This window comes from Cyprinodon variegatus, unplaced genomic scaffold, assembly GCF_000732505.1.
Source record: "Cyprinodon variegatus isolate N-32 unplaced genomic scaffold, C_variegatus-1.0 Scaffold224, whole genome shotgun sequence".
NCBI classification, from domain to species: Eukaryota; Metazoa; Chordata; class Actinopteri; order Cyprinodontiformes; family Cyprinodontidae; genus Cyprinodon; species Cyprinodon variegatus.
In genome coordinates this window covers 808,486-823,448 of record NW_015150677.1, presented here as the reverse complement: position 1 = coordinate 823,448, position 14,963 = coordinate 808,486, and the positions used below count along the sequence as shown (strand labels likewise).

The window sequence follows — 14,963 nt, the reverse complement described above, 5'->3', positions numbered from 1 at the left end:
TATATATATATATATATATATATATATATATATATATATATATATATATACTATCATACATTGGTGCATGGGCGTGACGCTAATATACCTTTTTTGTGGTTAATATAATGTGCGCTGTTGTTAAAACAGAAGAAAACGCGACTTTTTAAAGACTGTCTAATTTGATTCATTTTCACCTGAGACCTAAAACAATGACTTCATGAGTCAACAGAAGGATTTTAGCCCCACCTCCTGGTCAATATAGGTAATTACAAATACATTGCCCCTGCTCTCCTGAAGATTACATTTAAATTTTTCCTGGTTTAAATATTAGAACATACATACTGTATATATTATACAAATAGATTAGATATTGATGTACAGTGACTAAAAAGATTGTCATTAAACTAGTCTAAACTAACTAGTTAAACTAGTCTTACAGGGAGTGGTAGCCTAGTGAGTTGGAGCAATGTGCTTGTGCTGTCAAAAGGTTGCAAGTACCTGGTATGATCTCCACTGTCTGCACTCTGGGTTCCTGAGCAAAACCTTTAACCCCAGACTCCTCCCCGGGCATCACACATTGGCAGGCCACTGCTCCTCAAGGGGATGGGTTAAATGCAGAGAGTGAATTTCCCTATTGTGGGACAATAAAGGGAGTTACATAAACCTGGGTTATGAGTTCTACAGAAGGCAAATTCATAAAGGATATCTGTCTTGTGAAGTGTATCTGCTGCAGTTATATATTAATAAACAGAAGTAAAATGACCTGAGGTTGGTCAAACATCATGGGTATTCTGTTTCATTTTAGTTTGTTGGTATTTTGTCCCATTGCTCTGAACAAAACTGATGTTACTGAGTCAGGTTTAGAGGCTATCTTCTTAATACATCAACATCTTCAGCTATGCCCAAAGTTTTTCTATGAGACTGGGGTTGGGACTTTGTACTTTAATTTTAGCTTGTTTGAAGCTAATTTGGTATTTAAAACCACCTATCTTTAAGTTGCCAAATTGAGATGCTGCTTTAGTATTTCTATGTGTTATTTCTTTCAATGTTTGCTGCACTTTAAACATTAATGATATCTGAACTGCATCTGCTCCTCTCGCAACTAAACATCCTGTAACATTACTGTCATACTTCACAGCTATATAGGTGCTCTGTGGCTTTCCTCTGTTTCCTCCAACTATAATGATGACCTTTATGGGAAAAAAAAGTCAAGATATTGAGTTTTTGAACCATATAGTAGCCTATCTCTAAAATAAACCCTCATGTCCCCTGGTGCATTTACAAACTGTAATCAGGATTTTTATGTTTTTTTTTTGTTGTTTTTTTTTTTGTAAAGTCTTCTCTTTTTTTTACCGATTAAACTTTTAGTCAGTTTATTATATTCTGTTAATTAAGCTAAAATTTATCTCAGGGTACTTTACAGAAAAAAAAATAATAATTCAAATTGACTTCAATCATGCAGACAGATACACAGCCAAATTAATTCCAGTTATCAAAGAATGCAGTCAGGCTCAGTTTGTTATTCAAATCAGCTGAAAAGTTTTAAATCTAAGGAAAGCAGCAGATTTTACTAAGCCACTAAGTTGCACTATCTGCTTCTCTGTCAAAAAGGAGTAAATGCTGCATGTAGCAGCGGAGGACAGACACTTGCATTGACTTTACAGCAATCCCTAATGGGGAGCATGTAAATAGTGACAGTAGAAATAAAAACTCCCATTGAACAAATAGAAGCCTCCAGCCGAACCAAGCTCAGCGTGAACAGCCTTCTGCTGCTGGGGGGTTTAAGAAGACAACTCCATACAAACAAAAATAACACAGAGGCACTGATGCAGGTATACTTTCTATGTTAACAGAAGGTAAACAGTAAATATGAGCTGATTGTGCCCCCAACTACACAAACACAGGGTGGTGTTACTACATGAACAGAACCCCTGGTCAGGTGTAGTTACTATGATGAGAGATAGAAGGAAAGGGAACATTTAGTTAAAAGTTTAAACAATTGGAAATAATACATAAAAAGAAGATAGAATGTAGTACAAGAATGAGGAAAAGTGGTCTTTGGGTCCTTCAGCACCCAACTCCTATAGCAGCAGATATGAGTTGGTTCCACAGTAGAGGAAGCAAATAACTAAGATATCTGCCACCCATTCTACTTTTTAGAAAGGGAATAATTTACTTAACTTTAAATTGAAATTTAAAAGGATAGTGCTCTGTTCAGAACAATCTCTAATGTATTACAGAGCTTGTTTATTTATCCTTTGTATGAGAAAAGGAGACTCAATTATTTTCTGGATGTAACAAGAAGCTTCTGTGACAAGAATAATATGATTTTAATGATTTCCAACAGCCTATATCGGTACCAAACTTTGTTTTTATTTTTGTATTACAGTGGATAATGAAACTCAATGTAACCAGCAACTTATCCCTGTCGTTTGCTTTTGTTCTGGGGTATATATATATATATATATATATATATATATATAAAAACCATGCAGGGCAAATGATAATCTTACGCTTGCATGTTATTGCTTGAAACATAGAAGCCTAACAGTCAGACCTCTGGAAGTTATACCCCGACTTGTGAGAGTCAACAACCCTCTCCCTGGTATCTGAAATTTTGCAAAGATTGCATACTGAAAAGCTGTCTTTCTTTAAGTCTTTCTATAGGTTTTTGCGAGTAAACCTATTAAAACCTCAAATAGCTATGAAATCACCAGGTTTTCAAAATTGATTTAGTGCAGTAATTCTAGTGTGTTAAGATCTACATTTAACAAAAAATAGCAAAATTAGCATCCTAATCAATTAGATAATATTGGTAATTATTGATATATAAATTAAAAAGGTTTTTTTTTTTTTATGTCAAACAGGAAATAAACCAGTTCTGGTTATTCTATATAAGGTATCTAAATATCAGAGTTCAACAATACATTTAATAGAGTGAAAAATAATTCAAAGATTCTTTATTGGTAGAAACATTTTGAATGTGACCCAGACTTTAGCTACAAACTAGAAATATGAATAAACAAAACTTTGTAGTTGTAAAGAGATTTTTATTGGCTTTTGTGCTTAAAAAACAGAAATAAAAACATACAGACACAAAAACGACAGAGCTGGAAAAAAAAAAAAAGCTATAGCATAGTTCAATCCGTTTTTAGGCTGCATCCTATGCAAGGGAACCTTTCAAAGACAGCGACTTGCTCACAGAGATTAATGAGACGTTGAGTGAAATGTTCACATGGTTTGTCCAGTTGTTTTCTTTTGTCACATTTAGGTAATGTGAACTCAAGCACCAAAGTGGCATAGATCAAAGCTTTTAGTGTTTGACTGCATTATATGGACAGTAAAGACAAAAAAAAAAAAAAACAACCAAAACAATCTACAAACATTGAGTGGTTTGCAGCCTTAACAGAAAATAAACAGCTAGTACAGGTTTCACCAAATCAGTTTTCCTCTGAAACAATATTGTAACACAGGGAGTTTAAGGGACGTTCAAGAACATTAAGCATTAAAGCTCCCCTTTTTCCTCTTAGTGGAGAAACTGATTTTAAACTCCTATTTCTTCTGGGGAAAAATAACGATAAAAAAAGAAAAAAAGGGCTCTCTGAGGGGATCTGTTTCAACTTTTACAGCTAACCAATGTTATTGTTTAAAAACCATTTGAGGCAGATATTGAAGCCAATAGTGTCTGAGATCATTCCGGTTTCTGAACATCCTGAAGCAGACAAAACGTAATCTTCAAAACAAACCACAATGAAACAGACTCTGGTACAGCATAAAAAGCACATATAACATTCTCACTGAAAGAGCTACCAAACCTTTGAAACCTGGAGCAGTTTTAAAATAAACCTGCCAAAGCTAACCAATGCTCGGTCTCTGACTCTTGAAATTTATTTGATCTGCAGCGTTTGTTAGCTCTGTGACATACAAACACAGGAAAAAGTAGCCAAGCGATTATTTATATGCAAGTCCACAGTCAATGTCAAAACAGGTTCAATTGCACAAAAATGAATTCATCTTTTGCAAACTACAGCAGAAGAGGGGCTCAAGGAGAAACACAAACTGATTTTCATACACACTATATTATATTTACAAACATCCTTCACAACAAATGGAAAGTCTAAATTGTACAAACATCTGCTATGATAACGGTTGCGCAAAATACGATTTTGAAATACAGTAATACTTTTGTTTTTCGTTTCACAATGTACAAGTTTAGTCCGTCCACACAATAGAAAGCAAAGCACGAGCCCTGAAAGGCCACAAAAGTGCACGTTATCAGATCAGTTGGAAGCCACTGGGAAGGAAGGACCGGTGTGAGTTGGAACCCAAGTTCCCACTCTCCACACTCCAAACTGCACTGTATTGCAAGATCAACAGTTAGTGGATGGAAATTTAGGAGTATATATTTGCTCGACATGCAGGCACACATGAACAAAAATGCACCAGATGCTCTTGAACACAAACACATCGTCTGCATACTCACACGCAAACAGGGTTCTAGATAAGGAACCTTTGAGAATCCTTCCACTCCAACATTTTCCTCATACCGTCACATTATGTTCAAGTATTAACTCTCCAGTAGAAGATACTTTTAGGACTCAACAACAACCAGATGCAGGCTTCACATCTTATAAAGGACTCAACGTCCCGTTTCAAGGCCATTTAGTTCTGGGTAGTGACTTCAAGTTGAGCTAATGTGGGTATTTAAACGTTACGTTTTGAATTATGAGACATGCTTTCCAACAGGAGGCAGAATTCCAGTTAACCATGTCATCCTCAGAGGGAGGAAAACACACACAGGAAGTCAGCTTTTAAACCTAGTGTTTGGGTGGATACTACTCAATTCCTGCCATGTAGAGCAGTGTTGCTCAATTAATTAGAATATTAGGAAAAGTTGATCTATTACAGCCATTATAGCACAAAGCAAAAAAAAAAAAAAAAAATTTTCAGTTCACATTTTGTCAATCTGCGAAACTTTTGCATAACGGTAACTTTGCATTCTTCTGCTCTTATCTTTTCTGTGTACCCTTTTCCACCACATGTCTTCTTTCCACTTAACTTTGAATTAAAATGCTAGGATACAGCAGTGTGAAGAGCTAGCCTCTTTAGCCAATGTGTCTTTTCTTGTGTAAAAGCAACTGTTTGCTTCACCCGACTGAAGTCCGATGACTTCTTAGTAACAGAAAGGTCATGACATTGTGCTGATTGCACAGCGTGGCACAAGTATTTCTGGGAAAATTAAGTGGAAGTAAAATTTTGAGGTAAAAAAAAAAGAACACAATAATAAACGCATTGAAAAAAACAGTAAATAAGATGTAATTTTGCGCTTTCCATAGGCCTCATTAAAACTAAGGGAGAGCTTATGAAAATGTCACTGTAATATATCAGTATAATATAAAGTGTCACCTTTAGTTGAACTACTGCACCTGTTGATATTCCTATTGGGAAGCATTGGTAGACTGTGTTTAGAGGAGAATGTTTGGAGTCCTACCGTCTTTAGTGCAAGGAAAGTGGTTGAGGACACCTCTGTCTCAAATTTAACATAAGCTTTGATATTTTTTTAAAGTATGTGGAAAAGTGCAGGTTACTAGAGACAAAGGGTGCAAAACAGATTTGTCATCAATTGAAAAGGACTCAAAATAAGCCCTGATGCATTCTGACAGGGGTCTCCAAACATCCACCAAGGTGAAACTGCAGTTTTTATTTGTTTTAATTTAAAACTTTTTCTTCCAAACGGATAAATCCAAACAATGTTTTCCTGTTACACCACTGAATACAACTTGAAGTCAAATCCAACAGATGTCTAACTACTGCAGCTCTCCTTTGAGCTGTGTACCCTCCATCTAATGATGCCATGCTCTCCCCATAAGCTTCATCTCACTCCTTCATCTTTCTCTGGTCCATTAGAGTATCTTCAGGTTTCCTTTGGTCTTCTCTTCCACGGTTCATACCTACCATTCAAAGCCAAAAAGGCCTCCTTCTGGGTTCTTTACCATCGTCCATTATTTTAACAGGAAGGAGAGGTTCGCGGTTTGCTAGCGGCCCAGCAGGTAGACCACCACCTCATAGGTGCACATCATGATAGCAGTGTTAGGAATCTGTCTAACGAGGTGGGTGGTGAGGCCACGGTACAGCGCTCTGTACCCCTCCTCTTTGGGGACTGTCACAAGAGTTTGGAAGAAGGAACGATACTTGCTGCCTTCTTCTCGTAGCCGTGTGCGGATCACTTCTGCAGAAATTAAATAAAGAAATAATTCAGTAAGATAAAAACTGGCCTTTAGATTCTCAAGATTTATTAGAGCAACTTGTGGATCTGCACATATTTAAAGAGATGCTTACCGTGAGGATAGGCGATGGAGGTGGCACAGGTCTTAGATGTGGCTGCTGCGAGCATCATGCCAACAAAGTCTGAGGCATCCTTGGAGGACTCATCCTCTTCGTCCACGCTGGTAGGGACTTTGGACTCGAGCAGTTTTCGTTTGATACTTTCATAGATCACAAAGTGGATCACAGTCTCAGAGATGCCAGCGTACGACGCCGACATTCCCCTGTAGAAACCTCGGAGGCCATCCACCTGGTACACCCGCCGCACACACTCAAACGCATTCATACGCCGTTCACCTAGGCTCCTGGGGTCAAAAATACACCAAGTTTAGAGGGCTTTATAAGTACTTTCACAAAGAGCAGAAATTCTACAGACATGTTTGCTGAAACTCTGAAGCACAGAGTTTGTTTTTGACCGAGAAACATTTGGCGCCTCACCTTGAGTCGAGCTGCAGACGGGTCTTGATCAGCCAGATAGGGTTGGTGGCTGTGATGGCGGTGAACCCTGGGGAATTCAGAAGAGGTCAAAGGTTCAGACGGATTCCTCGACACGTGACAAAACACAAACAAATAAGCTGCACTGAAATTCTACACTGTGCAAGGACAGAGAGAAAGCAGTTCACAAAACATGAAAACTGGCTTTATCTTTTTTTACTCAAGCTCTCACTAATTTGATAAATGCAGATAAAAGCTGCATCAATTACATAGAATTAGTGAATTAAAAAATGAATAAATAAAATTTCTCCTTCACGGTAGAAATCAATGGGGTAAAATCTATTTTAGGTTGAATGAAAGCAACAAGCTTTATTCTGAGTGATTTGTTGATATTTTGTAATAGTAAATAGTTAATAGTTAATCTTCGAAAAACAGCAAAATGAAGTCAAGCAGACTTCTTTTTTAGGCCTAATTTTGCTACTATTCACTTAGGATTAAATATTTTATAGGATTAAATATTTTAAATATAACAATAATGAGCGATACTGTGGGTCATCAGAACATAATCTGCAGCTGTGATAATCTGAAAGTTTTCATTCAGAATCTGGGTTTCAAACACGGGGGAATTTTCCCCTTAGTTTCACTAAAAGTAGAATTTTAGAGATGCACAGATAAACTCGATTGTGTTCTGAATGATTACAAAGATTACAAAGAAGTCTCAAAAATCCAATAGTTTTTCACTATCAGTGAATGCACCATATCTAAGCACAAAAACAGCTCACCTGCCAACAACACTTTTCATTGCTGAAGTTGTTACTGAGGAAAAAAGGCTCAAACTGCAGCTGTTTTTGGTATAAGGTAACTAAAAATAATCAGATAAAGTACACAAACAGATCAGCTGTACTATAGTATCTTCTACAGAGGAAGGTCAGTTGTTCATTCAGTCTGTTACCTATAAACAGTGGACAGAGGTCAATACTGGAATTAGAGCCAAGTAGCAGTTTTATCAAATTGTCCATGAAACATGCTTGATTTAAAGTGGTTGGGGTTCTCTAGATGTAATATCCACAGACAGTTTATATTACTACAGCTAAATATGCTAATTGCAGATAGTCAAAAGGTAAGTTCTCTTAATTCTACACTTATTGTTTCCTTGTACAAACATGGAGTGAAATCCACCCGAAGAATTTCAAGATTATTTCTAATCTAAAAAAGTCTAGATATATTATCAAATATGACATTTTCATATGTGCAAAGTAAGTTAGAGAAATAATCTATTTAAAAAAGAATTGCACAAGACATGCTCCTGCTCTTTTGGTTGTCTTGTTTGAGTAAAAAAAAAAACTGTATAAAAAGATCAAGAATTTTACTAGATTAGAACATTTCCTATGACGCAGACAGAGCTAGATTTATAACCTCCTCTTGTTTTGGGAGAAAAGTCTTTGTTTTATTTACAAAAATCAAGTGCTAAGGTTATAAATTTCAATAACTTTAGCAAACATTTTGAAAGTTGTTATTTAGAGTCTTTAAAAACAGAAACAGCATAAAACCAGTATTGGCAAAGGAAAGCTTTATAAAATTGGAGTTAGCTCTGAAAACTCCAATCTGTCGTCTAAAGTTTATTCAAAAACACAAACCTAGTCCTGCTCACTTCTCTTCATGATCATGTGCTGAAACAGTGGCCACTGCCTGATTACTGTGTGCAAACTAAACGCTGGCAGACCCGAGTACAACTGGTGAAGGTCAGCAGCAAAATAATACATTTGCTGGGGATTGTTTTTAATTGAGCTCTTTACTGAAATAGTGGCCAGAAATGTTTTACTGCTATCTTGATAAGCAAAAATTACGGTCAGTCAGTTAAAGGAAAGTGTAGGCCTAAACACTGTAAAATGATTTTATGCATTTTTGTTACAGTTTCAAATGTTGTACATGATTAATTGCATTTTATTTAATGGCTATACAATTGCATTGTTTATTAATGTGCCTTTTGCCTCATTTACAAAAAATAAAATGAGCCAAAATCAGCAATAAATTGAAGAGAAAATCCTTAGTAGTTGCCCTGTGCAGGAAACTTCTAGTTCCAGAGATGGTCTAATAGACAGATCTAGAGTAGCATTGCAACAGAGACCTATGTGGAGAGAGCTGCATCAGAACGGATTACATAGGTCTGTTGGAGAGAAGAAGAGAAGAACAAAACAAAAAAAAGAAGAAGAAGAAAAGAGAGGGAAGTAAAATGAAGTAGCGTCTAATGGCGTGTACTCACGAGGGAGGGGCAAAGCTCCTCCAGCTCCTCCCCGCTGCAGCTAGAAGCCTGCAGATATAGGGGGGTTCAGATGGCGGGGGTCTCCCACCCAATCACGCAGGCGTGAAAGCTTTACAGTAAAGCCCTAAAATAGACACAGGCTTTTCTGTACCAGTCACACACAAGCAGCAGTCATATCTACCCCAAAGCCCACCAACCCCATACCCACGTTTGGAGCAAGAAGATGGAGAAAAGATGGGAGGTGGGGGGGTGCACCCCCTCCTCACATCTTTCTTTAAACTGTAGACCCAACTTTATGCACCATCTACTTACTCCACTTTTAATTCAAGTCTTCAACTTCAGTTACAATGTCTTGTTTTCATTGTATGCCTTTTAAGAAGGAAAACAAAGGTAAACCAAACGTCAGGTCTATCTGAAGCGCAGAGTAAATACAATAACCTGTAAGAATATTCCTCACAATCACTGAGCCATTGCCAGTCATGTTCTAGACTAACAGAAAAAGATAAGATGCTAACTGAAACAGGCAGGTGGAAATGCTAACCTTGCCGTGGCGACAAACTCAGAACAGAAATCAGTGATGGTGGTAAATGATGTGATGGAGATGGATCCTCATCAAAGCTCAGCCTGCAGCTAATTCAGAGCCTTGCAAAACTATTCATGCTCCTTGAGCATTGCGGCTTGAACCATCTAGATACTTTGGTATTATTTTGGTATGGTTTTATTCCATTTTGTTTTGAGGAGAAAAAAAAAAAAAGAAGAATCATCCTGATGTGCATTTTTAAACCACCATTAGCTGCAGTTACACCTTCAAGCCTTCTGGAGAATGTCTATAAAATATATAGACATATAAACAGTCTCAATTATAAAATGTCTGAAGGTTAAATTAGACATTTTAAAGATTGTGTAAGGTATGAATTAATTTGTGTTCTCAGTTTGTCACACCACAAAAATATGTTGTATTAATCACCCATCTGAATCGAAATGATTAAAAACAAAACTAAGAATTCCAGGGGTCTTAAAAGACTTTAAATACAGGCACTAAGTTGGCAACAATTCAGAAGCAGCATGGTTCGTTTTTATAATGCTGGGACGGCAGGGGGCGTGGCCAGTGTTGAAAGCAGCAGTATGACTACAGTACATAGACATACTGAAACCCAAGTTTAATTCCAGTGCAATTATATAAGGTTGGGGGACTTTTTACAGGCATAGGACAACATGTTTAACATTTATAATGTGTTAGGCAGAAAATTTGGGAATTCTCTTTACATGGTCACTAACAGAGAATATTTGATGGATTAGAACAACTGCATGGTTTTGGCTGTTGTGAAGCTTGAAGCTAAATGTCACCGGGTCTTAAGAGTTTTACCACAGCATCCTTAACATCATAACAGTGCCAATATCAGTGATGTGTTCAGGGGGATAAGCATAGTTACATTCCTCCTCAACAATATTGCACATACTAGCAATTAAGTTTTGCTTTGATTTACTTGATTAAAGCTCCTTAATCAGTTGCAATCAGTAGCAAATGATAAGGCTATTCGTTTCCCTATTTTATCCAAAAAGGGGTTTTCTTTAAGACACCCTTAGACCTACAAACAGAGAAGCTGTGGGTTTCTAAAGCGTTTCCAGGGTAACCAGGACAGAATTACCTGATTGACACAGAGATTAAACTCCACATAGGTGTAGGTCTGCACGCTGTACCTGACCGAATTTTTTTTTTTTTTTACTCGTAATCTGTTGAAAACCATTTATGTTTGCAATCTATTTGACAATTATTGCCTACTTTGCATTAGTCTCTCTCATTAAATGCATTGAAGTTTGTATTTTTTTTTTTATCTGACAAAATGCAAAGAGGTTCAAAAAGCATGAATCATTTCTGCAGGACACATTAGCTGCAATAACTTGTCATGATGGAGGAATGAGTTTATCAATGATTAAATTATATAATGTAAAAATAAACTAGTTTGATTTTAGAATAAATCATAGAAATGATATAAACCTGACAGAAAGTAAACAAAAAAAGTTCTGAATAGATATTTATGTGGCAATTGTTTAAGGTGCATTTCCTTGATTTTACTTATTCTACTTTTCATGCCTTTACAATACATAAAAGAAAAAAACTGAGTGGGGAGAACAAAATTCTGTCACCTTGCAATAATTCATGACTATATCTGGCAGTGAAAGTGAGCTTTTCAAGTTGCACCAAGTTGCTAATCTCTGCACAGTTCATCCATATATTGTGCAACTCCACCTCCTTTGTTCAGCTTCTACAGAAAGCTGCACGTGTTTACGAACATGCTGCTGCAAGTTCTGCATTTAGGTCCTTCTATAAGCCTTTAATGCACATGCAATATTTCCAGAGGGGTTTGACCTACATTCAGACACAAGAGTCAGATTCAGAAAATAAGTCTGAGTGGGGCAGGAGAGAGGGAGCAGCTTCTCTCCTCCAATTGCAAAGCAGCCCAGAGTTCCAGGCCGGGAGGCCATAAGGGGAACTCCTCGATACAGTTGACTTATGAAACTGGAAGCAATTATACTGAATCAGGGTAAAATTCAGCCTGCAAGCTCAGTTTCATAATTCTCAGTTAGTTGCGAGGAGAGGTTAAAAACAGATGAGTTTCAAGACAGATAGATGAAATTAGTACTAAGTTCCTCAGCTATGAGTGTCTTTTATGAGCTGTGTGTTTTAACAAGTAATTATCAAGTATTTGTACAGTCAAAGCTCAAGTTTCCTTATATTTACCTTTTGGAGGTGTTTAAATAGTATCTACAGTACATGAAGAAATCCCATTAGCAGCTTAGAAGTTCATTTTATTTACATCCATTTGTCTAATACTCAAAAACTGATGTTCACTGAAACAACAATTGACTTTCTGTTCAAAATTGAGATATTTTAATCTGAATTTCTGCTGAAATCTCACCAGTCCTCAGGTTACAGGCTGATATCAGCATGAACTGATAACAGCTTCCCCTGAAAGAACTGACTGAAGCAATACCAATCAGAAAGGGTGATGGCGAAAGACAGAATGAGACAAACTGTGCAAACATCTGCACGGTGACAAGGTTAGCATTTCTTTAGTGTGGACAAAAGAACAAAAATTAAATAAATAAAAAAAAGTGTCTTTAGTTCTGCTGTTAACATATCAGGGGGGAAGGGGGAGGAGTGTCTTCTAACTCTAAACAAAATACCATAAGAAATGGTAATATCATTACAAACTAAACACCATTTGGAAATTCTCTAGTATTGATAAAAATCACCATGGTTTTCATCATACCAGTGTAAAGAAATGGGGTGCTACCTGACGCGTCCGCCCGAGTGCCGGGGGCCCCGGTTGATCTTTGGGGGCCGTGTTTTCTTCTCTATACACACAAAGCAAAGAAGGGGGGGCCCAGACCACACTGTTTAAGTCACAACTGGGAGGTTAAACTATTTACAGACGCCTCTGGAGAGGCTTCAAAATAAAAAAAGGTAGGGGAGGACGAGAGAAAAATTAAAAAAAAGGAAAATGGAGGACATGAGGGACAGTGGGGAGAGGAGTGGAAAGCACAACCTAAACTTTGAGGACCAGATTTATTTGCATTTCTTGTACAAAGCTAACACATACAAAGAACCTTGAAAGTATTCTGATCTGTACAACTTTCTAATGAAGTTATGTTACAACCAATAGCCTCTGTTTATTATGGAGGGTTTTATGTGATACACAGAGAAGCATATAATTGTGAAGTAAAAGGAAAACCATTTTCCTTACAGCTGGAGCTCGATCAGACTGTGGCGGGGTTAGAATCAGCTTCCAGTAGGAAAGTGCATTTATTTGGTCTTGATACAGGTTTCCTTTCAGTATTACCCTGTCGTAACAAAAGACAAGCTCCAACGCAGGATGATGATGCCACCACCATGCTTCACTATAGAGATATCATGATTGGGTTGATGTGGAGCAATAGTTATCGCAAGACCAGATTTACATGTGGGCTGAAAAGTTAAAATCTGACCAGAGAAGGTTTTCCAATGAATGTGTTGTGTTTATGTCCATCATGGGTCTTTGGAATAAGTCTAATTGTGCAAGGCTGTAGAATGAAAAATAAATATGTCGTAAAATTGTGTTGTATTGGTGAGCAGAGCATCAGTGTGCAGGAAGGTAAGAAGCTACTTGCTAAAAACTGATTTTTTTTTTTTTTTTCTAGCAGCTTTTAGAATAGACCAATAAGTGTCCTGTCGGAGACTGCACCTGAGCTGTGGATATTTTACAGGTCTTACATTTTACACGCTCCTTTAGATCCTCGCTTTATTCATGGTCTCCTTGGATGATTCAACAATTCATACGAAAAAAGAAAAAAAAAAAGCTCTCTGCAGTGTTTAAATACCGCCATCCTGAACTGATCTGGGCTTTTGAGACACTAAAAAGTCAAAGATGTGGTTTAATTAGTCAACTGCATGTCTCAATAACATTACCCCATCATGTCTGATGTGTTATTTCATCTTTGTTGTGTTTTTTGCTCTCTGATGCCATCCATTACCCCAGAAAGGATTCTACTTATTTAGGACAAGATGGTTAGCTGTTCTCGGTTTAACATAGAGGCACCAGAGTAAAGGGGACCAGACGTAACAGATTTCATTTTCACTTCACAATTCTGTGCTTCTATGTGTTGGTCTATAAAAAAAAACCAATGACAACGTTAAAGATTGTGGTTTTAAAGTGTAAAAGTTTCTGCAAAGCACGGTTCCAATCTGCTATGAAAATTATCTGGAATGAATCATCTCATGAGGTTTGGTTGCATGACTGTCTGACCTCCGGTTAAAGGACATGTATCCACAGCTAAATGCTCACCGTAAGCCACTACAAAGAGGCGAGTTGTTGCATCGCCAGCAAAATAAATGAGGTGAAAGAGAGTTTGGCGTTAAAGATGTACCTTAACTGGCATGCTCTGAAGTTTAGAAGATAAATACATTGATACAGATTTTAGAGAGCATGACAGTAGATCAAAATAACCACAATATAGTTTTCAGCAAATAAACTAAACATTTACTCAACCTAGGTTTGATCCTTAGAGTCTTAAATTGTGCTTTCTGATGGACCAATTACTGTATAATTATTAGTGTTACACATGAAACAGCTAGATAATGCCTTCTTATAACAGACAATATCATTTAGCTTCACCATGCTTCAGGTAAGAGGGGAGGGTTGTGCCTGGGATAATGTCAACGATGACAATGACAGATGAAAACAAACAAAAAACTAAAGATTAAGGTTGTCTTAAAGAAGACACAGAGTATTGAATGTTTTCTAAATCAAACCCATCAGTGAGACAAACTGCCCAGGCAGCCTGACGGACAGACAGGGAGATCAGACAGTGACAGACAGACAGGAGGACAGAAGAGAGGGAGCCGTCAGTACCTGCCATCCCAGCAGACAACATGTGCACCTGGGTCGAGTCTGGCTCCAGCACTCCATTCAGCTTCTCCTTGGCTGTTGAATATGCTCCAAAATAGATTGCCCTGTGGGTGATAAAAGCAGGACAAAGGGAGGTCAGACATGATTGGCAAATGTAACTAAAACCAAGCTGTTCATTTTTCCCAGGCTAAAATATGAACATCCCAGCTAAGAAATAATGTAACCTCAATTTAGAGAAATGAAATTTATTAAATCAAAACTAATATTAGACGAGATTTAATTTTTGTTTCCGGATGTAAGCAAAAATCCCATGTCACCAATACAGGATTTATCTCTGACCTTAGCTGATCTTCAGTCCATAAATAATCCCAGGATTTAGTCAACATTTCTGCAGACTGCTATCAAACCCGATGACACTGTGCTGCAACCATAAAAGGATCACACGATGAAGTATGTATGTTGCTAACGAGCGTGCTCAGTGGTTCACCCTCTCATTAGCATCAGAGGATCTTCTCAAGTGAGGCAGTTCCCTATATATATATATATATATATATATATATATATATATA

General features: G+C 37.3%; 1 protein-coding gene across 1 annotated transcript in view; it reads right to left on the bottom strand.

Moving 5' to 3' along the window:
• Positions 1 to 3,331: 3,331 nt before the first annotated feature.
• LOC107088612 (solute carrier family 25 member 36-A) overlaps positions 3,332 to 14,963 on the bottom strand; it is a 20,770-nt gene continuing 9,138 nt past the window's right edge. The window contains exons 4-7 of the mRNA XM_015380897.1: positions 14,398 to 14,498; positions 6,745 to 6,811; positions 6,322 to 6,611; positions 3,332 to 6,211 (exon numbers count right to left, since the gene is read on the bottom strand). Of these exons, the coding sequence (XP_015236383.1) occupies positions 6,018 to 6,211; positions 6,322 to 6,611; positions 6,745 to 6,811; positions 14,398 to 14,498 (652 nt within the window). The 3' untranslated portion in view covers positions 3,332 to 6,017. The remainder of the gene's footprint in view (positions 6,212 to 6,321; positions 6,612 to 6,744; positions 6,812 to 14,397; positions 14,499 to 14,963) is intronic.